A 26580-nucleotide genomic window follows, 5' to 3' on the forward strand; every position below is an offset into this window, starting at 1 on the left:
TGGTGATCAAGTATTTATCGGCTCTCATACTAAGCCACTCATATCCATACTAAAAAAGATTATCATATATATTTTAGGTCCTCACACTACCCAAACGCTTTTCAATTTGGAGAGATTCCTTAATTTCTTTACCACTTTGCTACAAACTTGGTTCTCTCTCTGTCTGTCTCTCTGTCTCTCTGTCTCTCTCTCTCTGGTGATTGAGTCTGGTAGTGTGATGACAGGAAGGGACACAGTAACTGCAATGATGATGGTGATGATGATGATGATGATGATGATGATGTGGTTTGGACATGTGGAGAGAATGGAGAATGAAAGACTGACTAAGAGGGTGTATGTAGGTGAAGTGGAGGGAGGGAGAGGGAGGGGGAGACCGAGGATGAGGTGGAGGGATGGAGTTGAGAGGTGTATGAGGTGCAGGGGGAGTGAGTTGGGGGGAGGGCAGTCAAATGGTGGGTGACAGAGCGACTTGGAGGCGTTTTGTCTGCGGCTACCCTTTGCGGGATTAGGACGTCGAGCTATAGATAGACAGATAGATAGTTTATTATTATTATTATTATTATTATTATTATTATTATTACTATTACTATTATTATTATTATTTTCAGGTGATGGAGAGTGCTGGTGGGGTGGTGGCAGGGTGTGACATTGTTGGCACAGGTGGCCCAGGGTACAATAGTGTTGGCAGTTCAAATCAGTGCCATCACGAACCCACAGATCCAACCCTTCAAGCCGTCTTCCCTCATCTCTGCTGCAACCCTTCTCGCTACCAGGGCCCGCTATCCCCCTCTTCACCCATCCTAGCCTCGCCCACACCTAGCCAGCAGGGGACGCTTCGAAGGGGAACACATAAGAGACAAGCGGAACACGCAGATACAGACAGGAGAGGAGACGAAGGAAGTGATGTGGAACTGCTCAAGAGTAAAAAGGAGAGCTCTGTATAGTTAGGGATACGTTTTATATCGTGGATTTTCAAATATTTGGTCCCAGCAAGCAAAGGAAGGTACGGAGAAGCGAGGCGGCAAAGAATGTGATGTGGAATTCCTCGAGTAAGAAGGGGGATTCCACTATTTTTCCCGCCCAGAAGAGAGAGAGAGAGAGAGAGAGAGAGAGAGAGAGAGAGAGAGAGAGAGAGAGAGAGAGAGAAAGGGAGAGAGATCAGTCTATTGGTGAGTGTTTTATTTTGCTCTTTTGAGGTGTACAATCCCAGGAAAAGTGAGTTTACTAATATAAATCTTTTTTTTTTCAAACCTCTCAAGAAATGGAACTCTGAATTCTGTATGGTGATAGGTGAGGTTTGTATTCCGTGGCCTCTGATTGGCTAGGGTAATTTTCTCCTCGTTAAAATGGCAATCAGTGTGACATAAGATGCTCATATTTATTCCTGTTCTTCACACTGGCCTTCCATGAGCCTTGCTTGGTAGATGAGAGGGTGAAGCTCCACGGACGAGTAAGCTGGCTAGGGATAGAGCCAACCAGCTTTATTTTCTAATTTCATGCAGTGATATGATGCTGATTCTTGTCTGGAAAATTGGGATCAGATAGGCAGAGGAAAACAGAAAAAGCTCAGCCTAAAAAAAACTTTGATCAGAGGTAAGAAAGTCCTGGAAAAACCTGGATCAGATGTTAAAAAGTCCTGGAAAAACTTGGATCAGACCAAAGAAGATTCTGGAAACTTGGATCAGGTGTAAAAGAGTCCTGGAAAAACTGGATCAGACGTAAGAAAGTCCTGGAAAAACCTGGATCAGACGAAAAAGAGTCCTGGAAAAACTGGATCAAACCAAAGAAGATTCTGGAAACTTGGATCAGACGTAAAATAGTCCTGGAAAAACTGGATCAGACCGAAGAAGATTCTGGAAAACTTGGATCAGACGTAAAACAGTTCTGGAAAACCTGGATCAGACCGAAGAAGATTCTGGAAACTTGGATCACAGGTAAAACAGCTCTGGAAAAACTTGGATTGGACATAGAGGAGTCCCGGAAAATTTTGGATCAGACGTCATAAAGTGCTGGAAAAACCTGGATCAGACGTAAAAAGGTTCTGGAAACACCTGGATCAGACGTAAAAGAAATCCTGGAAAAACTTGAATGAGACAAAAAGTTCAGCCTGGAAAAATCTGGATGTCTGGAAAATTTTGGATCAAACGTAAGAGTGTCCTGGAAGATTTGGACCAGACGTAAGAAAGTCCTGGAAAATTTTTGATCAGACGTAAGAAAGTCCTGGAAATTTTTGAATCAGGCATGAGTCCTGGAAAATTTGGATCAGACGTAAGAAGGTCCTGGAAAATTTTGGACTAGACGTAAGAGAGTCCTGGAAAATTTTGGACCACACGTAAGAGAGTCCTGGAAATTTTGGACCAGACGTAAGAAAGTCCTGGAATATTTTGGGTTAGGCGTGGAGATTTAATTTTTCGATTGTCACCATATCTTTCCAGGGGTTTTTTAGCTGGAAAATTTAGTCAGTTGCATCATACCAATGAGTGCCTCGTTTATAATGGATTTCCCTGCATATTGGAACTAAAATATTATGGTGTTGTCATGTATGTATAATTATTACTTAAGATGTAATTCCTTTTTTTTTAATTAGTAACGTTTAAAGCGATAGTGATACGTTTTTTGTGCTATCATGTGACCGGAAATTAGCAGCATATTATAGTGAGCTTGTACTGAAAACGTTGGATGGTGAAAACGTTTGATGGTGAAAACGTTTGATGGTGAAAACGTTTAATGGTGAAAACGTTTGATGGTGAAAACGTTTGATGGTGAAAACGTTTAATGGTGAAAATGTTTAGTGGCGAAAACGTTTGATGGTGAAAACGTATAATGGTGAAAACGTATAATGGTGAAAACGTTTAATGGTGAAAACGTTTGATGGTGAAAACGTTTGATGGTGAAAACGTTTGATGGTGAAAACGTTTAATGGTGAAAACGTTTAATGGTGAAAACGTTTGATGGTGAAAACGTTTAATGGTGAAAACGTTTGATGGTGAAAACGTTTGATGGTGAAAACGTTTGATGGCGAAAGCGTTTAATGGCGAAAACGTTTGATGCTAAAAACGTTTAGTGATGAAAACGTTTGATGATGAAAACGTTTAATGAAAACATTTATTGGTGAAAACATTTAATGGTGAAAACGTTTGATGTGAAAACGTTTGATGGTGAAAACGTTTAACGGTGAAAACGTTTAGTGATGAAAACGTTTGATGATGAAAACGTATAATGGTGAAAATATTTATTGGTGAAAACGTTTAATGGTGAAAACGTTAGATGATGAAACGTTTAATGATGAAAACGTTCGATGGTGAAAACGTTTAATGGTGAAAACGTTTGATGGTGAAAACGTTTGATGGTGAAAACGTTTAATGGTGAAAACGTTTACTGATGAAAACGTTTAATGGTGAAAACGTTTAAGGGTGAAAAAGTTTAAAGCCAAAAACGTTTACAATACATTTTCTCTAAGGTTTACAAGTAACTGGGTTGCAGGGATTGGCAAGAGGGATTTATCTTTTAAAAAACTGGATTCCACGTTTCAGTAAATTCCGTCCTGTCATTTAAACGTTTGATGACAGACAGACAGACAAGTGCTGAAGATTTAGGTCCTTGTTCTCGTCCCTAACACCTCTTCCTTAGCGATTTATTATTGGATATAGTTGGTTAATATCCTTTTGTACGCTGTTTATGTTGAGTATGGCGATATTAGGATTTATAGGGCATGGAAAAAGGGTAATAAGATGTAATAAACAAAATAAATCAGTTAGGAAAAGGTGTTAGGGAGCCGATTGTAACATAGAAAAATCGTGATCTGAAATATTAGCATCTGTAATATCTTGCATTGTAAAAAAGAATGATAATATGATTTTTGGTGTGACTTTTAGCAATTTCTGAGTGTATTCATAAAAAATCTATATATTTGAAGCATATAATTTTTTTTCCGGAGGACGTAAGCTGCCCCCAGTATGCTGTAAGAATTTAAAACTCACTTTCATATTTATTTAACTTGGTCCAAAATGGTGTTTCAACCCAAGAGCACTTCTGTGATACTTTTGAAAATATATATTGCTCATGTAGTATGTACAGTATATGTGGGTGTTGCTTGGCTGTATGTGCCATGAATGTTGTGCTCTTTTCACTCTAACTTGGCCTAAAATTGTCATCTTTCCATCACTCGAACTTGGCCTAAAATTGTCAACTCTCCCATTTTCTAACTTGGCCTAAAATTGCCATCTCTTCATCATTCTAACTTGGCCTAAAATTGCCATCTGTTCATCACTAACTTTGCCTAAAATTGCCATCTCTTCATCACTCTAACTTGGCCTAAAATTGCCATCTGTTCATCACTCTAACTTGGCCTAAAATTGCCATCTGTTCATCATTCTAACTTGGCCTAAAATTGCCATCTGTTCATCACTCTAACTTGGCCTAAAATTGCCATCTCTTCATCATTCTAACTTGGCCTAAAATTGCCATCTCTCCTCACTCTAACTTGGCCTAAAATTGCCATCTCTCCATCACTCTAACTTGGCCTAAAACTGCCATCTCTCCATCACTCTAACTAGGCCTAAAATTGCCATCTCTCCAACTTGAATCCCGATTAGTAACAAGAAACTAATGTTAGAATATGATGCTAGTCACGAAGAAGTGTGCCATGAGAAGGGTGTAGAGCTGGAGCATTATTAAACGATAGAATATGATGCTAGTCACGAAGAAGTGCCATGAAGAAGGATATAGTGCCATAGCATTGTCTTTATCCGCCACTGAGCTACGTGAAATAGGCATTAACAGGACGAAAATCTGGGCCAAGTTAAGGTGAAAGGATTGTTGTATATAAGGAAAATATTCTATACTATTTAATACTCATATAAATGTACCCCATCATGCAAAGTTCACATTTTATTACTGAATGAAGATATTTTTTAGTACAGGATGGTTTACATGCAACGTATCTCTTCCATTCTGGCGATTTATGTGTTGCGTGGACTGCCCAGTTTTGTCGGTGATTATCCTGCATTATTTATTCATTTCCTACCCCTACTTCCACACCTACGCCCACACCTGCAGACTGAGCGGTCCTAACAACCCATAAGGTGCCACCAGGTGTGTTTTTGAGAAGCGCTATTTTCAAACCATCCTCTATACACATACACGGTGTTGTGTGTTCAGTGTTTCGTATCTTTTAATTACAAAAATTTACAGAAAGTTTAAATATGTGATAGAGACGAGTCAGTTGTGAATATCAACATTAATAGATATTTTGGATGGTACTGGGAGTTAGGTGAGATTTTTTTTACTTCGAAGGGTGATTCTGAGACGAATTTTGAGAGAGCGAGAGAGAGAGAGAGAGACAGACAGACAGAAACAGAGACCTCACAGATTCACATAAATCCACCTGTTTCTCCCAAAATTTTATTCATAATTGTAACTCTATATTGACTGGAATTAATCCCACGTTGCTATGGAATTCTTCTCTCAAAATCACTCACAAAATCACCTCCTGAAATATCTCAAAAATCTCATAGGTGACCTTGTATTGTGGAGCCCAGTGATGAGTAATGATAGATGATGAAATGAATACGCAATGATACAAGATAGGTAAGAATGGTACATAATGACAGATGATGGAATGAATACATGATGATACAAGGCACATAAGAATGGTACATGATACATGATGGAATGAATACGTAATGATACAAGATAGGTAAGAATGGTTCATAATGACAGATGAAGGAATGAATACATGATGATACAAGACACATAAGAATGGTACATGATACATGATGGAATGAATACGTAACGATACAAGATAGGTAAGAATGGTACATAATGACAGATGAAGGAATGAATACATGATGATACAAGACACATAAGAATGGTACATGATACATGATGGAATGAATACGTAACGATACAAGATTCACAAGAATGGTATACATAAAGATACATGATTGACTACGTACAGCCAGCTATCAGTGTGCAGGGCTATCATACCTGAAAAGCGACTGTGTTAACCAAAATCCAGTTCATCAAGTAATGGAAGACCACTATAAAGGCTTAGTTACTGCTGTGGCGCTTATGAGGTGCCTACTCGTGGTGGCACTGTGCACCCTGAGCGGAGCAGCGGCAGCGTCCACTCGGGAACCAGACCTCCTTATATTTCTCTGCATCATGCCGTTGGAGAAGGACCCTGGTGCGACCCTGGTGAGGTGCTGTCTGGCAAAAGGGGCCCTGGTTCCCCACACGGTGTACGTTCTGCACTGCACCTACAGAACTGGCCTACAGAAGCAGTTACTCGTGGCGGATGAGAATATTCGACCAGACAGCTTGAAGATAACCAACAACAAGTCCCCTACAACTGGACGCTTAACCAAAGTCATCGTTTCTCTCTTATTTCTCTGTAATTTATTAGCCAAGTGACCCTGAGCAACCAACATAACTTAGAAATATCAGAAGAAATTTATAAAATCCCCGTGTTGTGACCCTATGCTTTTTCCACTCCAAGAACTTCATGGCCTCATAGATCAAAAAGATAAGCTGTTCCTTTTTTGTGTTTATTGAACATTGATTAACGAAAGACAAAAGGAAATGTGTTCTACTGTTACTCAAGCTTCACTGTATGTTTAAGCATTGTTATTACCTGTAGGAAGTGAATATCTAGACATATCAGAACAGGCAGACAGGTAGAGGGCTGGTGATGAGGAGGGGGGCAAAACGCAGAGTAATCCGTATATAAAGCATCTTAATTTTCGTGTGTTGCGGGAACGGCTCATCCTGCTGGTGTGGGGATGTGCAGATAATTTGAATGTTTTGTGAAAGTTCTAGCCGGTTGTGGAATCAGTGGATGCAAAAAGGGAGACGCAAGGAAATATGAAAGAGGTTATGGAAAGGAGAAAGACGATGCAGGGTAGACACCAGTAAGGCAGCTTGAGCAGTCCCATCAACACACGACAAATGGGATGCGTAATATAGGGACAACCCTGTATATTCCAAGAGGATAATTCTGAACGCCAGTGAACTTATAAGACGATGAATTTATAAAACAAAGGTTAGAGAAAGAGTTAAAGGTGTACTATTTGTATCTGGAATCAAGGGAAAATAACTGGATAGATAGACGGATAGATAGATAGATAGATAGACAGATAGACAGACAGATAGATGGAGAGAATAGATGAATTACAGGCTCACGTTACTGATAGTGTATCTTGCCTGGATTATCTATCATGAACAATAGTAGCTTTTGTAATGTCATATATCTATCAATCTATCTATCTACCTAACTATCTATCTTTTCCTTTGACTCCAGACCTAAGAGACGCCCCATAGTGATAATTAAGATACTAAAACGACATAGAAACGGCATTTTAATTTTTCAAACATTTCCGCTCGAGAGAAAAATATTCAGAGACCAAGGTATAAATGTATTGATAAAATTAATACTCTTGTTGTAAATATATGATATTGTAAATTGAAAATATTTTTGTAATATTTTGTAAATATGATTGATTAATAAATATTGCTCTGTGAAGGCTGGGTTATATATATATATATTTTTTTTTTATCAAACTGGATTTCTGTGTTCATCGTCATCATCAATGTCAACAGCATCATCAACATCATCATCATCATCATCAGTAACAGCATAAATACCACTTCACGACAGAGACATACCAGAGTAATACCCAACCACACCAGAAAATACCAAAATACCAGCAAATACCCACAATACACCAGGAGCAGAGACACACACGTGCGCCCCCACTTGAAGACAGAGGGTGACTGAGGTGAGATCGGATGTAGTTGTTGCTGCTTAGGGCTTTATGGCCATCACAAAATACTTTATAGAAAGGCAAAAACAAAAGGTATGAAAGGCGCACCGTGGCAGGAGCCGTCACATCATTGCACCATTTGTAGGGGCACCATTTAATAAAAAGATCGTCTCCCTACGTGTCAAGTGGGGTTGGTGGAGGATTAGTGCCCCTCCCTGTAAAACAATTAACTCTATGCCCTTGGCCACCCCGTTTGGGATACATGGCGTCTGGCAATGAATGAATGAATGAAGATCAACCAGACGTCCCTCCTCCCCCCTGACGATCAGACTTGGTGGAATAGCCTCATCCTGGTCGACAGCTCGGCGTAGATCGTAAAGCGTGGTCGTAACTCCGAGCTGATACGACCTGGTGTGAGCATCGAGCGTCAGGAGGTGTTGGTAGGAAGGCAACGACCAGCCGATCTTTGTCGTCGATAATGGGGGGGGCGAGATGGGCAACCCCCCTCGTCAGCAGGGGGGGCCGCCTCCTCCACCTCCTCCCCATCTGAGGAACTGATCGTCAACTCCTCAAGCATGGGGACAGAGGCAGGAGAGGCTTCCCCCTCCTCGATCTCAGGCGGCTGAGGGTGGATATCCGCCGATTCCATTCGCATGGTCGAGGCCGGTCCAGGGTCGTCATCACGGGAGGCAGTCCGCCGGTTGAGGAGGGCGTCTAGCCGCAGCCGTTTCCGTGGTGTTGTGCGGGGTTTAAGCGACGGCTGGGGAGGAGAATGCGTAAAGCCCCTTGTCACCCCCAGCAAAAGCCTTAGCCGTCGCGATACACATCTCAATGATGCTAGCAGTCCCCCCAGGACTCCCAGGACCCTCGGCTCCGCGCCCCCGAGCCGTGGGGCGCCACCGTGCATGGGAAGAACCCTGCACGGCAACGCCCCCCGGCCCATTGACGTCACGAGCCTCAGGACCCTTGGGAGTCCCGAAAAGACTGAACTCCACCAATTCCCCGTCGCCGAGGGAGCGCCGAAGGTCCCGTGGGTTCGGTTCAACGATCGCCGTGCGGGGGACGAGAACATCAAAGTCACTGTCATGGCGCTTGATGAACCCGTATCCCGCAGCAACATTGAACCCAACCACAGCACCAGTTAGCTTAGTCTGGTCCTGAGCTGGCTGGAGTCTACCCTCTGCCCCCCTCGACAGGTCGCAGGCAGAAGGAGACGGCGGAGCAGCTGCGTCTCGTGTTGCCTTCATGACTGCGAGCAAGCGAGTCCCTGGGATCGGAATTTACAGGGATTCAAATGCTTCGGAGAGAGAGAGAGAGAGAGAGAGAGAGAGAGAGAGAGAGAGAGAGAGAGAGAGAGAGAGGAAGCATATTTTATTATTTATCATGAGATTTTAGCCCTTTCGTACCATCATCATCATCATCATCATCATCATCATCATCATCATCATCATCATCATCATCATCATCTCACGGTTGAATCTCAAACTCATGTGTCTTATTCTATGTGGCACTGGAAAGCTCGCAACACCTCTTCCTAAGCAATTTATCCTGCACATTAAACCTCAGAATCCTCTCGTCTGTCATAGATGCAAATTATGTGGATATTAAAGCGAATAAATAGCACAAAGGAGGATGCTAAGGTGTAATATGCAAAATAAAGAGGTAGGAGGCTTCGTTCTCTCTCTCCCTCTCCCTCTCTCTCTCTCTCTCTCTCTCTCTCTCTCTCTCTCTCTCTGAAGGTCTAAGAACAAACCACAACGCAGGTAAACAGTATATTTCTCACACGTGTCACATTAATCTCAGATGCATAATATTTACATAACACATAGAGCTGTAGTTACAATGGCGTTATAATACACTATGTTAAACCCTTCACTCTTGAAACGTGTATATATATCTTTTATTTAGCACTTTCCACTGCCAGACGATTTTTGCTCAACTTAAAAAGCCTTTGTAGTGAAAGGGTTAACTTAGGAAACGCTCCAGAGGTGACTAAAATGTCCTGAGGTTGTTTTTGTTTAACCCCGTCCGTCTGGTCGAGCACACCCGTCAACCACAGGTAAGCAACTGGTTCTGTCGGGCCTACAGGTACAGTACACTACATAAACCTTGCAGGGATCCGGATAATAATGATAATAATAATAACTAACAACAACAACAACAGCAATAATAATAACAATAATAATAATAATAATAATAATAATAATAATAAACCATAGAGTACGTCATGGGAGTGAAGGGGTTGGCAATACGAACTAGCGTTAGTGTTGATACAATAAGTTGATTAGAAAGACACAATAAATAACTCATGTATTATAACTTAACACTAATTCACCTTTTGATCATTTATTCCTTAATTTACAAGGCACAAAAACCATCATAAATACTTAACTAAATTATTTATTATATTTACGTGGCAAATATTTGAACCACATATATACCTGTAAAGAAATGAAGGGAGTTCCGTAAGTCTGTAAGCGTTGGGGAATAGAGGAAGTGCATTATCTTCTTATTCTTCCTATTCTCTCTGCCTTTTTCCTTTCTCCTTTGATTCATGTCCCTTTTTTCGCTTCCTCCTCTCCTTCTTCCCCTCCTTTTTCCTGTTCTCTCAGGCTATGGGTTTGTGTGGCGTTCTCTTTACGTCTTCCCCTTTTCCTTCCTCGTCCCCCCTTTCTCCAATTCTCATTTTCTATTTCCATATGCTTTCTCTTGTTTCTCAGGCTATGGGTTAAATGGAAAAAATAATGGTGGACGCATTCAATACGATCTTTATTTTTTTATACAAGGAAGAAGGAACCTAAGGCCTGAATCCAGCAAGAAAAAATAAAAAGAGCCAAATTTGATCTGTAATTAGAAATCCTCATCTCTCTCTCTCTCTCTCTCTCTCTCTCTCTTTCTCTCATGATTCCGGATTCACGAGTCGAAAAATTACACTTAATAAAATGCAGATCCAAAATTACATTATATTGCCACGTACATGAGGGAGGGGGAGTGAGCTGGGAGGAGGGCAATCAAATGGTGGGTGACAGAGCGACTTGGAGGCGTTTTGTCTGCGGCCACCCTTTGCGGGATTAGGGCGTCGAGCTATAGATAGAAAGATAGATAAATTTAAAACTCGTATTCTCGTTTGCTCAAAAAAAAAAAAAAATCCTTAACACCCTTTCTTTAGCGAATTATTATTTTGTATACTGTAGAATGTAAATAATGTCTATGTTATTTATGAAAACTAGATTAATATTGGAACGATTTGAATACAACACAAGAGTTTATGCCTATTAGAATTTTCCTCTACTCAAAAAATCGTCTTGTAGAAGGTTTTTTGATAGAAGAAAGAACCAAAGGCCATTAATTCGGAAAGTTAGAGAGAGAGAGAGAGAGAAAGAGAAAGAGAGAGAGAGAGAGAGAGAGAGAGAGAGAGAGAGAGAGAGAGAGAGAGAGAGAGAGTTACCTGGGCACATTGCATTTAAAAGACTGGAGGTCATAAGCAGAGGGAAAAACAGAGTGAGGAGGACAGTTCCGTTCATTTTAGCACCTCGGATTTCTTTCTTTTTTTTCGTCCTTTTGCAGCATATTTCACGTAGCTCAGTGGCAGCACAAAACAATACTACGGCTCCACATCCTTTCCATAGCACTTCTTCGTGACTAGCGCTATGTTCTTGTGTTATTCTCTAGCTACAGCTCAGCGTTCAAGATAGAGATGGCAATTTTAGGCCAAGTTAGAGTGAACAGGACAGAGGTAGACTGATGAGAATGCTCTTGTGTTAATCAGTAATGAAGATGGAGAGATGGCAATTTTAGGCCAAGTTAAAGTGAACGGGATAGAGGCAGAGTGACGATAATCCTGCTGTGTTAATAGTCAAGATGGAGAGACGGCAATTCTAGGCCAAGTTAGGGTGAAAGGAGTATAGGGAGAGTGGTGATGACGAAGATGAGGGGTGATGAGTGGTGATGTGATGGGCTGGTGGGCTGGTTATGCATTGGATCCCTCAGGTAACCCATCCACTCTGATACTTCCTGCATTCTTGGACTCCATCGCTGAAATGATAATGATAAGAAGAGTAATAATAATAATAATGATAATAATAATAATAATAATAATAATAATAATAATAATAATAAGTAGTAGTAGTAGTAGTAGTAGTTGTAGTAGTAGTAATAGTAGTGGCAGTAGTAATAAAACTAATTATAATGATAATCATCATCACCATCATCATCATCATCATCATCATCATCATCATACGGACCTCCTTTTCCACCCTAGGGCAGAGTGAGGAGTAGCAACGTCCAGACAGCCTAAGTTTGCCCAGTTCAATGGGCCACGCTTCCATTCACTCATCAGTCAAGTCCAGGGAATCCTGGCCCCATCAGAATGGCCAAAAAAAAAAAAAATGGCATAATAATAATAATAATAATAATAATAATAATAATGATAATAATCATAATAATAATAAGAAGATGAATTGCAGTATTAACTATAGAGATTATAATGACAAGAAGGAACACACAGCGCAAGACCTGCGACCATCAAATGATATAACTTTTGTACACACACACACACACACACACACACACACACACACACACACACACACACACACACACACACACCAAAACATCAACATCCACTCTCCCTTGACGCGTTCCAATTTAATAACTACCTCATAACTTACTAGACATAATATCATTGAAGCTACGAGAGGTGTGGCGAGTAACTGAGGCTGCTTCTTAACATACCTTGGCTTCAGGTGCTTCTTAACATACCTTAGCTTCAGGTGCTTCTTAACATACTTTAGCTTCAGATGATTAAGGCAAAGATTGTTGTATTAGCCATAAGAGGCATGAAAGGACTGGATAACCGTAAACTGTTCAACATTTACCATCACACTATAGAACATTTGTAAAACCGTGATTATACCTGGCTCACCACTTCCTTAGGTGTCCGTGGGCAGGAAAAACTATCTATCAGTCTATTTCCCGTCAGATGCCTTAATCCGGAGAGACAGACACAGACAAATCGCCTCCATGTCACCCTGTCCTCCACTATCACACAGCTCGCACTACCGTCTCTCCTATCCTTCTCCACCCCATCCCTCCCTCTCACACTCCCCTATACACTCTCCCAGTCAGTTTCTCATTCACAAAAAATAATTACAACTTACCTGTATTGTACATCATATTATCAAAGCCTTGGGGGTCTTGGTGAGTCACTTTCTTCGGCTGTTTTTGTATGTATGTGTAGCCGACAGCGCCCACCCCGGCCACCACCACCAGCACTGCTATCACTATGCCTGTTATCGCTCCACCACTGAGAGTACTGCCACCACCACCACCACCACCACCTGAAGTACAGCATCATCATCATCATCACCATCATCATGTATTAGCATAGAGACATCATCATCATCATCATCATCATCATCATCATCATCATCACCATCATCAACATCATTACTATCAAGATTCCGGCTATTGCTCCACCACTGAGAGTACTGCCACCACCACCATCACCACCTGAAGTACATCATCATCATCATCATCATCACCATCATCATCCACATATCGTGCAGCATCACTATCATCGCCATCTCATCATCATCATCACCATTCTCATCCACCTACTCAGTATCATTAATAGCCTACGATCATCATAATCATCACCATTATCATCATCATCATCATCATCATCATCATCACCATTCTATACGTTAAAGATGCAGTGACGTTCGGTAGGCTCTACAATTATCATCATCATCATCATCATCATCATCCAGATTCTAATTCTTGTGTTTTGTGGGCACTTCATTTAGCCATCAACTGAGCTAAAAGGGGTTAGGGATCTTTGCCAAGTTGAAAAGAAATAGATCATTGCAACTTACCTCCAGGCTTACTCGTCGGGCGCTGAGTAGGTGGCTGTTCCGTGTTCTCATCGTGTACTGAAAGAGAGACGAAAAAAATGCGTGAAATATATAAAATCACTTGGTATACTCTGTTCACTTTAATCTGTCTTTCTAATGCCAGACGCCTTCATCCCGTAATGGGTAGCCACAAACAAATCGCCTCCATGTCGCCCTGTCCCCCGCCATGTCACTGCCCTGCTCCCAGCTCACATCCTTCTCTCATATGCCTCCCCAGTCCATCCCTCCATCTCATCCGTGGCCTCCCCCTCCCTCTGCCCCCCTCCACCTCACTCACATACACTCTCCTCGTCAGTCTCTCACTCTCCATCCACTCCACATGGCCAAACCACCTCAGTGTGTTTCTCCTAACGCTTCCTGTCACATCCACATCCACACCACAACGCTCCTTCACATCCTCCACCTTGAATGCTGAGTTGTGGCAATGGATTAACACTAGAATATAATGCTAGTCAGGAAGAAGTGCTATGGAAAGGATGTAGAGCCGTAGTATAGTCCTTCTCCGCCACTGAGCTGCGTGAAATAAGCTGCGAAAGGACGAAAATCTGGGCCAAGTTATGGTGAACGGAGTAGCGATGAAAGTAAGCCACAGGAAAAATACAGAACTCTACCTACCATACCTGACTCTAAGAGGAAAAGAGAAAGAAAACTTGATGTTAGTGCTAAAATAGAACGAAAGAAAAGAAGGCAGGAAGGAAGGGAGGAAGGAAGGAGGGAAGAAAGGGAGGAAGGGAAGGAAGGAAGGACGGAAGAAGCGGAGGAAAGAAAGTGGGAAGGAAGGAAGGAAGAAAGGAAGGGAGGAAGGAAGGTGAGAAAAATGAAAAAAAATCCTCACCTTTCTTAGCCTTGCACAGGAATAGATTAGCGTTGTCACAGTAGGCGTCGTTCCACAGGCATGATCCGGCCAGCTGCTCCACACACTGCTCCGCCTCTGTGTTCGGTTCGTTTTCAGCCCATCTGATAAAGTCGAAGCCTGTCCCGTCACTCCAGCCGTACCCTAAGGTGGTAGTAGTAGTAGTAGTAGTAGTAGTAGTAGTAGTAGCAGTAACAATAATAATAATAATAATAATAATAATAATAATAATAATAATAGTAGTAGTAGTAGTAGTAGTAATAATAATAATAATAATAATAATAATAATAATAATAATAATAATAATAATAATAGTAGTAGTAGTAGTAGTAGTTGTTGTAGTAGTAGTAGTAGCAGCAGCAGTAGTAGTAGTAGTAGTAGTAATATTTTTCAGAAGCGTCAGTTGTTCCTAAAGATTTCAGTGAAGCTCGAAACACCCCGCGCGTCGCTGTGGCAAGGCACTGTCTACCGCAGGGGAAAGCTGATCTTGCAGAGGCTGTTGCTTGACTGCTGTTGATGGGTCTGATCGGCTAGACAGATCAGGGTTACTCAACAACAAAAACAAAACATCTGCACTTTTACAATTACAAGTGTGCTTTTATGCCTATGCGGAATAAATCGCTAAGGAAGAGGTGTTAAGGATTTTCCACGTACCTTCAGCCTTCTGTATAAGACCAATCCACATCGGGCTTGAGACACTGCCCACGGCCATCTTGATCAAGGTCCATTCTTCCTCTGAGTGAATGGAGGCTAAGTTGGAATTCTCTTGTAGACAGCTGCAAGAAATAAAAGATGATGGTAGGATGGTGTGGTGAGGTGTGGTGTGATGTGGTGTGGAGGATGATATTGTGTGGTGTGGTGTGGTGTGGCGTGGTGTGGAGGATGATACTGTGTGGTGTGGAGGATGATACTGTGTGGTGTGCCGTGGTGTGGTGTGGAGGATGATACTGTGTGGCGTGGTGTGGTGTGAAGAATGATACTGTGTGGTGTGGTGTGGTGCGGTGTGGTATAGTAGTGTGGTACGGAATGATGTGGTGTGATGTGGCCTCGCAGAAGTCGTGAATATCCGCATTACAGTGAGGATATAATAGATTTTGTGTGGGATGTAATTTGTAGAGTAAATGTGTTGTGGCTTGAGATGAGACATGAGGGTGAGAGAAGAGTGGACTGTCTGTGAGTTGGAGATGCTTTGTTTGTGGCCACCCCCTTCGGGATATAAACAGATAGACAGATAGATAAATGGACAGATAGATAGACAGACAGATAGATAGATGGACAGATAGATAGACAGACAGATAGATAGATATTTAGAGAGACAATAATCAAGAAACAGCTTACTTCAGATTTACATCAATCTAGTTCTTCGTGATGTCGGAGAGGAGATGGCAGTAGGAATCACCCAAGAGAGACACAGATAGATGGACAGATAGGTAGATATACAGATGAACAGATAGATAGATGGATAGATAGAGAGAGAGAGATACAACACACACACACACACACACACACACACACACACACACACACACACACACACACACACACACACACACAAACTTACTTAAGATTGGCATCATTCCAGGTCTTCGTGGTGTCAGACAGGAGGTAACAGTAGGAACCGCCCAAATCCATCCAGCGAGTATCAGGGCAGTGGCCAGTGACGGGAGGGTCAGGAGTTATGGCACTCTCTTAAGTAAAAAGGTAAAGAATATTAGCCTTATACTCCCTTAAGTAAAAAGTAAAGGATCTCAGCCTTATACTCCCTTAAGTATAAAAGTAAAGAATATTGGCTTTACACGAGCTATCTGTTTAAGTACCTATCTATCTACCTACCTGTCTCTCTATCTATCTACCTATCTATCTGTCTGTCTATCTATCTATCTATCTATCTATCAGTACTCACCATTAGTATACCTGCACACGAATGGTTTAGTATACCAGAGACAAGAGCTATTTGTTTATCTATCTATCTATCTATGTATCTACCTGTCTATCTATCTACCTATCTATCTATCTATCTATCTATGTATCTACCTGTCTATCTATCTATCTATCTATCTATCAGTACTCACCATTAATATACTTGCACACGAATGGTCTGGTGTCAATGCAGGATCTAGTATACCAGAGACAATACCTATGTTTATCTATCTCTCTCCCTATCTATCTATCTATCTATCTATCTATCAGTACTCACCATTAGTATACTTGCACACGAATGGTTTGGTGTCATCGCATGGTCTAGTATACCACAGACCATTGGCAGCATCAACCATAACACAGTTGGTCCCCGTGGTGTTGATGTTAGGTTGGTCTCGTCCCCAGTTAGTGTAAACAGCAGGCCATCCATCCGTCCAGTTAAAGACCCTGTTGTCCTGGGAAAGAGAGAAGGGATGAGAGGAGAGAGAGAAGAGAGGAGAGAGAGATGAGAGGAGCAAGAGAAGAGAGAGGAAAGAGGAGAGGGGAGGAAAGGAGAGAAGAGTAGACAGGAGTAAAGGGTGATAGAATTCGTACTGTTGATGCTGAATGTGGTTTGGTCAAAGAGAAGACTATGACTACGATATCTGATACTATGAGACGAAAATAAGGAGAGAAAATCAAGAAGGCTCCCCCCTCACCCACCCACGAAACCCTCCAACCAAAGCAGGCAGGAAAAAGTGCGAAGAACCAAGCTGGCATTTCTACAACTCACTTCACCTCGTACCTGCATCTCATCCTTGATCTCCCCCTCTCATATTGCTGACTCACACTCTCCTAGTTAGTCTCTCACCCTCTCCACATGGCCAGACCACCTCAAATTATAAACATACGTATACTGTACATACCTTCCTGTTATTAAGGCCGACCCACGTTTCAGACATAATGGATTGTTGTGCCACCACCCACACAAAGCTATTCTCAGTCAGTGTCAGTATGGATGCCAAATGTGCGCCATCGTCTGTGCATGTCTTCTCTGCGTCCTGGTGGAGGAGTTGTGGTGGTGGTGGTGGTTGTAGTAGTAGTAGCAGTAGTAGTAGTAGTAATAATAATAATAATAATAATAATAATAATAATAATAACAGTATAATCAGTTTTCATCTTAAGGAACCGAATCATTTACAACAACAATACTAAGTCGTGGTTGGGTGAAAATCAAAGAGCCTTAGGTATGAGACAGGAATGAGTCTCCTTGGTTACTAGTGAAAAAAAATCCACAACTCACCTCCCAAGACATAGCAGTGGTGACAGACTTATAGCAGGCACCATTGTAGAGAGCATAGTCATCAAATGGTGCTGGGCAGGATGGAGTGTTGTGGTGATCGCCTATGCTGGGATCTGGTGGAGAGAGGTGGATGAGTGGATGGGTGGATGGATGGATGGATGGGTGGATGAGTGGGTGGGTGGATGGGTGGATGGATGGATGGATGGGTGGATGAGTGGGTGGGTGGATGGATGAGTGGATGGGTGGATGGATGGATGGTTAAGAGACGAATATGCATAGATGGGAGAGGTACCATGTAAGTTGAAAATATGAACTGGATGGAGAGATGGATGGATAGACGAATGGATGGATAGGTGGATGGGTGGATGGATGAACGGATGGATGAATGGATGAACAGACAGACAGACAGACAGATGGACAGATAGATAAAATAGATGCAACTTACCCTGCGTCATCATACATATATATCCATACTGATTGTAGCAAGCGATATCGTTCCATTGACCAGAATCCCAGTAAGCGTGGACACATTTCTCATCCTGAAGCGAAAATTTTGGGGCTATTACAGTTCTGTCAAAATTATGAATGGGAATTATAATTGTATCTTCATCATTATCATCATCATCATCATCATTATCATTGCCACCATCATCACCTTCCTTCAGCATCCTTATCGTCATCATCATCATCATCATCACTCCCCTCCACCATCCTTATCATCATCATCATCATCATCATCATCATCATCATCACCATCACTCCCCTCTAGCATCCTAATCATCTACATAATCATCACCATCATCATCATCATCAGCAGCAGCATTACTGTCACCACCCATCATCACCAGCTCCAGTATCATCATCATCATCAACATCATATCATCATCATCACTCTCACCAAACAGATATGAGTGAAATAGGGTACATCTAGATCACAAAGAATACAAAACCATGCATTAAACTCCCCCATCACCACCACTATCACCACCATCACCACCACCATCATCATCACCAAGGATATGAACTTACGTTACTTTGTCCATTAGGTTCGCCAGGTGCCCAGTTGGTGTAGTACATAGTAGTTTGGTCAACCCAGTGAAATCCATCAACATATCTCAAACCAATCCACATATCCTGACCCAACACACCTAGTAAAGATGTGAGGTATGCTGTGGAGAGAGGGGGTGTTGGTGAGTAGATAGACAGATAGATAGACAGATAGATACATATATCTTTGGTCTATTCACAAAACCCCAAGGTACCCAGTGCAGACAGAAGGTAGGCCCCTATTGAGGAAGTAAAATATTTGCCAGTTTTCCAAGCTGACAGTGCAAGTTATGGGGAGAATGTGTAAGGTTTGGTCGATTTGTGTGTGTGTGTGTGTGTGTGTGTGTGTGTGTGTGTGTGTGTGTGTGTGTGTGTGTGTGTACTTGGCGATCCCACACCTACCCTGGTCAGCATCGGAGTGTATGCTGACTAAATCGATGCCTGACCCCTGCGATCGGCACATTTCTCGAGCATCATCGAAGGACACGGCAGTCTGGTTGAACTGCACACATTTGGTACCTGAGGACCAAAATAGTAGTAGTAGTAGCAGTAGTAGTAGTAGTAGTAGTAGTAGTAGGAGTAGGAGGAGGAAGAGGAGGAGGAGGAGGAGGAGGAGGAGGAGGGATAAACACTATATTTGTATGAGTCTGTGGATGCGACAAACCTTACCTGTATGCACCCAACCATCTGGACAATGACCGTCTGGTGGGAGTGTGGTCTGCGGTGGCTTGTGTGTGCTTCCGTGAGGTCGCTTGCAGATGCGACCGTAAGCCTGACCGCAGTTCATGTCGTTCCAGTAGCCTTGCTGGTGTGTGTAGATGCCAATGCAGTCTTCTTGGTCTGGAAGTGAGAGAGAAATGAAGTGCGGCTATGGGAGGGGTTCGTGTGTGTGTGTGTGTGTGTGTGTGTGTGTGTGTGTGTGTGTGTGTGTGAAAGGAAAAAAATAAATTGTTCATGAGTCTCGTTCTCAGTTATTCATACGAAATTTTTGCCAAGTTAGAAGAACGCACTATGGAATTAATCTAGTGTTACAACTTAGCATTCGAGGTGGAGGGATGGCAATTTAAGGCTAAGTTAATGAGAAATTCGTATAGTAACCAAGGAGATTCATTCCTACCTCATAACAAAGGGGAATTTCACGCAACTAAAGAGTGATATGGGAGACGTCAAAGTCGTCCAGTTCCATCAGGTAGTAGGAAAATAAGTCATAACTCACCCTCTACATTGTTCGGCTCGCCACTTGCCCAGCTGGTGAAGTCAAAAACCGATCCATCTTCCCATTCGTAGCCACTGTCGTACTTGGCACGTCCCCCAAGCCATAGAGTCTTGTCAGAAAATTCATATATCTGCAAATAGGAGGAAATTATGTTTAGTAGGAGAAGCAGGAGGGGTAGGAGAAGGGGTAATGGCAGTGGTAGTAGAAGTGGACAGAGTATAGACAAGGTTTACCATGGCCTCGATCCAGTAGTTCTCCTCAATCGTGTGTATGGATGCCAGCTCGCCCCCCTCCGCGTGACAAAGACGATGCGAATCCCACCAGCTCTGCGGCTCCTCAGCGCTCTCAGACAGGAACCTGTAGCAGTGCTCGTCGTACAGGTACCAGGTCTCGTCATCTGTGCACTTCTGGGTTGGCGGTTTGGTTGGGGGCGCCGCTGTAGTCACCATCGTACCTTGTGACCAAAAAAAATGATAGTAATAGTGATGATAAGTTGTTAATGGACGAAAATCTAGCCAAGTGGACGGACTGATCATGCCAGTGAGCTACGGAAACTAAGCTGCAAAAGGACGAAAAGCTGGGCCAAGTTTAGGTGGACAAGGTATAGGAGCGATAGGAAGGGATGTTACAAAGTACATTCATTTTCAGTAGAGTTTGCGACATCACTTACTAGGGAGACGGTACAGAGTTGCCAAATACATCCCTTGACCTCTCCGACCTCACAGGCAAATGGCAAATCGCTCTAGGAAGTGATCGAAGACTAGGTAACATATCCTACACTGGCTTATTCGTAGGATACAGAGAGTATGTGATTAAATGTGCTGCCTACGTTAGAATGTTTCACGTGTTTCTTGAATAATATATAAATTGTAGTTGGGAGAGGCTGAGAATTAGGATGGACGAGAGCTTGTGGGTTGCATGTCACCTCGCTGTCTGTATAACTCCCTAACCTCACGATTTTTAGAAAGGAATTTATACAGAACGTCACCACACCTTTGCAAAATTGGTGCCCCTACCTTCTCTAGCCTCGCAGATGAAAGGCAAATGGGCGTCGCAATAGGCGTTACTAAGCTTCATCGTCTTCCAGTCAGCCATCACGCAAGGCTTAAGTCCATCTTCAGTGTCTGGCATGCCTGTATCCCAGTTCACGTAGTCGAAGGCTGTCCCGTCACTCCATTCGTAACCTGTTTGAGAGACCCAGGTTCGTATATTCGTAAAGGAAGTAGCATCGTTTCCTCACTGATTTATTCCTGTATAGGATGCGGAACGGCTCAATCTGCTGGTGTGGGAAGTGGAGATGTTTTGGCTGCGTTTTAAAAGTACAAGGACTGCGACTACATACCTGATTCTGATCCCATTTTCAGGCCGACCCATAGTTTGTTGAAGCTGCCTAGATTATCCATGCCTGGCAGTCTGGTGAAGGGAGAGGATTGTTAGAGAAGTACTGCATCATCATCATCATCATCATCATCATCATCATCATCATCACAGTACCATCGTAGTCCCATTCCCTATCTTTATCATCATCATCATCATCATCACAAGTAGCTTCATGTCCCATCATCATCATCATCATCATCATCATCATCGTCATCATCACAATAATCTCACTTCTCTCTCTCTCTCTCTCAACACACACATACACACACACACACACACACACACACACACACACACACACACACACACACACACACGCAACGTCTAACGATAGCATCTTTGTTCTAACCTAACAAAGATCCCTAACCCCTTTCAGCTCAGTTGATGGCCAGGTGTAGTCAGATGGAAGGGTTGATTCGACTAGTAACCAAGGAGACTCATTCCAATATTTCTCTAGACCAAATGTAGTCAAATGGAAGGCTTGATTTGACTAGTAACCAAGGAGACTCATTCCAGTATTTCTCAAGGCTAAGACAGACTGAAGACTTGATTTGACTAGTAACCAAGGAGACTTATTCCAATATTTCTCAAGGCCAGGTGTAGTCAGATGGAAAGTTTGATTTGACTAGTAACCAAGGATAGTTAGATGGAAGGCTTGATTTGACTAGTAACCAAGGAGACTCATGTCCAATATTACTTACGACAATATTGTGCTCTCTTCGTCCACACTCTCAATGCTGGTGAGGTGACCGCCAAATGATCGGCAGAACTCCTCTCCTTGACCCCACGTAGACGAGTTGGTCACCACCTGAGGGAGCAATGTTGAGGTAGAGCTGCCATCATCATCATCATGATCATCATCATCATCATCATCATCATCATCATCATTATCATCATCATCATCGTCAGCAGAAGTTGTAGCAGTCTTAATTCTCATGCATACTATCACCATCGTTATCATCATCATCATCACCAACACCTTCCCTTAATTATCATCATCATCATCACCACCACCATCATCATCATCATCATCATTCAGTCCTTAATTATCACACATATCACCACCATACCCTTAACCCACGTACATATCATCACCATTTTACAGTCACCACCACCACCATCATCACCACCATCATCATCATCATCATCATCATCATCATCATCATCACCTTATAGCATTTTCCAGCTCTGTTCTCCCATCCATCATAACAGAAAGATCCGGGAGGCCTTGTGGTGGGGGGAGGCTGTGTCGTGTAGCCTTCGCGTGGATATTCACCTGCCGGAGGAGTGATTGCGTTGTTAGTGAGAGTATATCATCATCATCAATATCCTCAGCCTGTATTTTTTGCGTATATCATCATCATCAATATCCTAAGCCTGTATAATTTGAGTGATTTTTCGTTCCGTATTTTTTGATGCGTATTATAATTATTTTTATCATTATTATTGTTGTTGATATGTTAGTAGTAGTAGTCGTGGTAGTAGTAGTAGTAGTAGTAGAAGTAGTAGCAGTAGTAGTAGTGCCCTAAATCATCATCATCATCATCATCATCATCATCATCATCATCATCATTCTCCATACTCCCCACGTGACAGAAGATGAAGAAGAAGGAGGAGAAGGAGGAGGAGGCCGAGGACGAGGAGAAAGAAGCAGTGAGTGTAAAAATAAATCAAAACATATCATACTTACAGACATACTTAAGGGTATCCTCGCAGTCCAACACCGTCCACAGACCCGGGTTCGCCTTGTCACCTGAAGAAGCTACGCAGGTGCCGTGATTTGCAGCTGTGGGGTATATCATCATCATCATCATCATTATCATCATTATTATCATCATCATCATCATCATTATCATCATCATCATCAGTATTATCATCACCATCATTATCATTATCATCATCATCATCATCATCATCATCATCATTATCATCATCATCATCATTATCATTATCATCATTATCATCATCATCATCATCATCATTATTATCATCCTCATCAGTTCATCCCAGTTAGTGTGTACAAGAGTAAAGTGACGTCTGGAAGATCAATCGCTAAGGAAACGGCGTTAGGGAGCGAATACGAATCATAAACATACCTGGTTCATACTAATCCCAGTTGGTAAAGTCGACCAAAAAAAAAAAAAAAAAGACCAAGGTGAAGTATGGAAAATAAATCGCTAAGGAAACGGCATTAGGGGGAGAATACGGATCAGAATCTTACCCGGTTCATACTCATCCCAGTTCGTAAAATCGACAGCATCCCCATTGACCCACGAGAAGGTCACTGATCCATCCTCTCCTATCTCTCCTGACAACCCGATCCACGAATGACCTCCCTCCTCCCCCAGGATGGAGGATACGAAGGCAGACTCGTACCTGTAGGCAAGGATTTAAGAGTATTCCCTGTTTAAATGCAAAAGAAAGAACCCAGGGCTGACATGACTCGGTGGTCTGGTAAAACATATCTAGATTTTCTTCTCCATCTGTTTAGAAAAGCTGTGTGGTATGCTCTCCCCTCACGCACACACACACACACACACACACACACACACACACACACACACACACACACACACACACACACACACACACACACACACACAGACCAATTACCCAGCCACCCAGCACGCCAACCAACCAACTAACTCTACCATACCAACCCATCTATCTACCTACCTATCTATCTATCTATCTATCTATCTATCTATCTATCTACGCACCTGTTATTTAGGACCACCAGATATGCTCCTCTTGTCTCGCAGTCGCTTTTGGCAGCTGACCACGTTTGATGATCCAACACGAAGGTATAACACGAGGTCTTGTATGGCTGGTCACCCTGGGAGGTATATTATCATTATTATTATCATTATTATCATTATTATTATCATCATCAATATCATCATCATCAACATTATCTTCATCATCTTCATCAGTCAATATTATGATCATCGTTAGGATTATTTTCGTTTCATCATCATCAGTAGCAGAATCTTTATCATCAAATTACACACTATCACCACCTATATCATCATCATCATCATCATCACCTTTCTCCTCCTCATCACCACCATCATCATCATCATCATTCATATCAGTTTCATCAGCAGCTGCATAATCACCATCATCCACTTTCTCCATCTTATCATCATCATCATCATCATCATCAACAACAGTACCTAGGGATTCGAGTCTAATCTGTTCTTTCCACATACCTCATTACATCCATCATCAGTCGGGTTAATAGGTGTTGTTTCTTTGGGTTTCTTGCATATGTAGTAATTTCCAATGTCACAGCCGCCGAGAGCCCATGAATTATCGTAGGAATACATTGAGAAAGTGGCGCAAGCTGGAGCGGTCCAGTAGTCTGAGGAAAGATATAGTAGTAGTAGTAGTAGTAGTAGTAGCAGTAGTAGTAGTAGTAGTAGTAGCAGTAGTAGTAGTAGTAGCAGTAGTAGTAGTAGTAGTAGTAGTAGTAGCAGTAGTAGTAGTAGTAGCAGTAGTAGTAGTAGTAGTAGTAGTAGTAGTAGTAGTAGCAGTAGTAGTAGTAGTAGTAGTAGTAGCACAACGCCTGGGAGATAATTCTCTTGATCAGGATATTTCTGTCAACTCATTATAATTGTTTCATTTCGTTTATAAAGTCTCTAACATACTTGCATCGTCAGCCTTGGTCACTTAATTGCAGTCCTCTCCATGCTGCTTGATCTCTAGCAGCACCACTGTTTCAGTCCCTTATCCCTGAGATCACACTGTATGACCTCGTCCCAAGTCATTTTCTGTCTGCTTCTCGCAACTCCACGCAAAACGTTCACATTTCTCACCCTCCATACCCAGTTGCCATCCCCCATCCTCTCCACATGCCCAGACCATCTTAATCTACCCCTTCTCATCACAACATTCAAGCCCCATCCTTCCTCTCAACTCTTCATTCACAGTCCTAGCCTCCCCTGGCTTGTCATTCACCTCTGGTCGTTTGAGCCAGTGTATTTCCTCCTCTTTCGTCTGTGCTAGATGGGGAAGCAGAGGAAGAAGAACCAGTGAGACAGACATTTTCAAAGACATGATTACACCTTCCTGATACGGATAATGCACATGAGGGTAATGGGAAGCTTTCTATGCAATAAAAAGCTATAAATTCCACGTTTTCACTTACTAATGTAGCTAAATTTGGTAAAGGTGACGGAGGTGCTATCAGTCCACGTCATGCTGCCTTCATGTCCACTGTCAGACAGGCCAATCCAGAGGTCTGTGTAGGAGTCTGCGGGAGAGAGGCAAAGTTAGCATCATCGGCAGCATCTTCGTTAGCATCATTATCATTGTCGTTAGTATCATCATCATCATCATAATCATCATCATCATACCAACCCTAATTCTCACTTAAGAGGTGGGTTACACACACACACACACACACACACACACACACACACACACACACACACACACACACACGCACGCACGCACGCGCGCGCGCGCGCAAAATCGATATCCTCAGCCGTATGGATAGACAGATAGACAGAAACATAGTCAGGCAGAGGGATGTACAACTCACATGGGTCAAGCAGCGAGTATACAAAGTCGTTCTCTTCGGCCGTGTGTATGGAGACCAGATCAGCTCCTTTGGCCACACACTGGGCTCTGGCCTCGTCATACTCGTAATACTCGTAGGAGTATGTCGGCGACGCCCAGTAACAGTAATCTTCATAGCTGGACCAGCCTTCCTCGCAGCCCGTTTTGTGCGCTGCAGGGATGAGAAGTTGGTTGGTTTATTACCTCCGCCAAGGAGGTTATGTTTTACCCCACGTTGCTTTTGTACCCCCTCCACAATATGTTTACCCCCGATGTATATATGCCCCCCCCCAATGCATACATGCCCCCACTAAACTTGCTGACCTAGCACACTTTCCCAGGCCCTGAAGCCTGGGAAGACGGCGTTATTGCATCAGTTGATAGCAGGCAGCCAAGACGGGCAGACTGTATTACTGTGAGCTTGTAATAAACTCCTTATCTAGCTGTTTGTACACGGAGTTTCTATCACCAAAGTATTGCAAGTTACAGTTTGTTTGTCTGTCTGTCTGTTAGCAGGATTACTCAAAATAATGTGAACGAATTTTAATGAAATTTTGTGCAAGGATGGGCGATGGGCCAAAGAATAAAGGGTAAAATCTTGGGCTGGATCCTGACGCGGAGTATCCAGCTCAACATATCAA

General features: G+C 42.5%; 1 protein-coding gene across 1 annotated transcript in view; it reads right to left on the reverse strand.

Moving 5' to 3' along the window:
• Nucleotides 1–8512: 8512 nt before the first annotated feature.
• The window catches only part of LOC145409942 (lymphocyte antigen 75-like), a 33992-nt gene continuing 15924 nt past the window's right edge, over nucleotides 8513–26580 (reverse strand). The window contains exons 24-48 of the mRNA XM_080280202.1: nucleotides 25923–26126; nucleotides 25527–25631; nucleotides 24589–24740; nucleotides 24097–24212; nucleotides 23598–23752; nucleotides 23067–23162; nucleotides 22546–22652; nucleotides 22078–22184; nucleotides 21339–21409; nucleotides 21013–21180; nucleotides 20230–20450; nucleotides 19997–20126; nucleotides 19450–19620; nucleotides 19183–19299; nucleotides 18763–18902; nucleotides 18179–18272; nucleotides 17734–17846; nucleotides 17357–17491; nucleotides 16729–16906; nucleotides 16093–16219; nucleotides 15186–15307; nucleotides 14514–14675; nucleotides 13640–13696; nucleotides 12923–13090; nucleotides 8513–9012 (exon numbers count right to left, since the gene is read on the reverse strand). Of these exons, the coding sequence (XP_080136328.1) occupies nucleotides 8513–9012; nucleotides 12923–13090; nucleotides 13640–13696; nucleotides 14514–14675; nucleotides 15186–15307; nucleotides 16093–16219; nucleotides 16729–16906; nucleotides 17357–17491; nucleotides 17734–17846; nucleotides 18179–18272; nucleotides 18763–18902; nucleotides 19183–19299; nucleotides 19450–19620; nucleotides 19997–20126; nucleotides 20230–20450; nucleotides 21013–21180; nucleotides 21339–21409; nucleotides 22078–22184; nucleotides 22546–22652; nucleotides 23067–23162; nucleotides 23598–23752; nucleotides 24097–24212; nucleotides 24589–24740; nucleotides 25527–25631; nucleotides 25923–26126 (3716 nt within the window). The remainder of the gene's footprint in view (nucleotides 9013–12922; nucleotides 13091–13639; nucleotides 13697–14513; nucleotides 14676–15185; nucleotides 15308–16092; nucleotides 16220–16728; nucleotides 16907–17356; nucleotides 17492–17733; nucleotides 17847–18178; nucleotides 18273–18762; nucleotides 18903–19182; nucleotides 19300–19449; nucleotides 19621–19996; nucleotides 20127–20229; nucleotides 20451–21012; nucleotides 21181–21338; nucleotides 21410–22077; nucleotides 22185–22545; nucleotides 22653–23066; nucleotides 23163–23597; nucleotides 23753–24096; nucleotides 24213–24588; nucleotides 24741–25526; nucleotides 25632–25922; nucleotides 26127–26580) is intronic.

The sequence above is a fragment of the Coenobita brevimanus genome, chromosome 83, assembly GCF_032717465.1.
Source record: "Coenobita brevimanus isolate Jiangsu-jjx chromosome 83, ASM3271746v2, whole genome shotgun sequence".
In the NCBI taxonomy this organism is placed as follows: domain Eukaryota; kingdom Metazoa; phylum Arthropoda; class Malacostraca; order Decapoda; family Coenobitidae; genus Coenobita; species Coenobita brevimanus.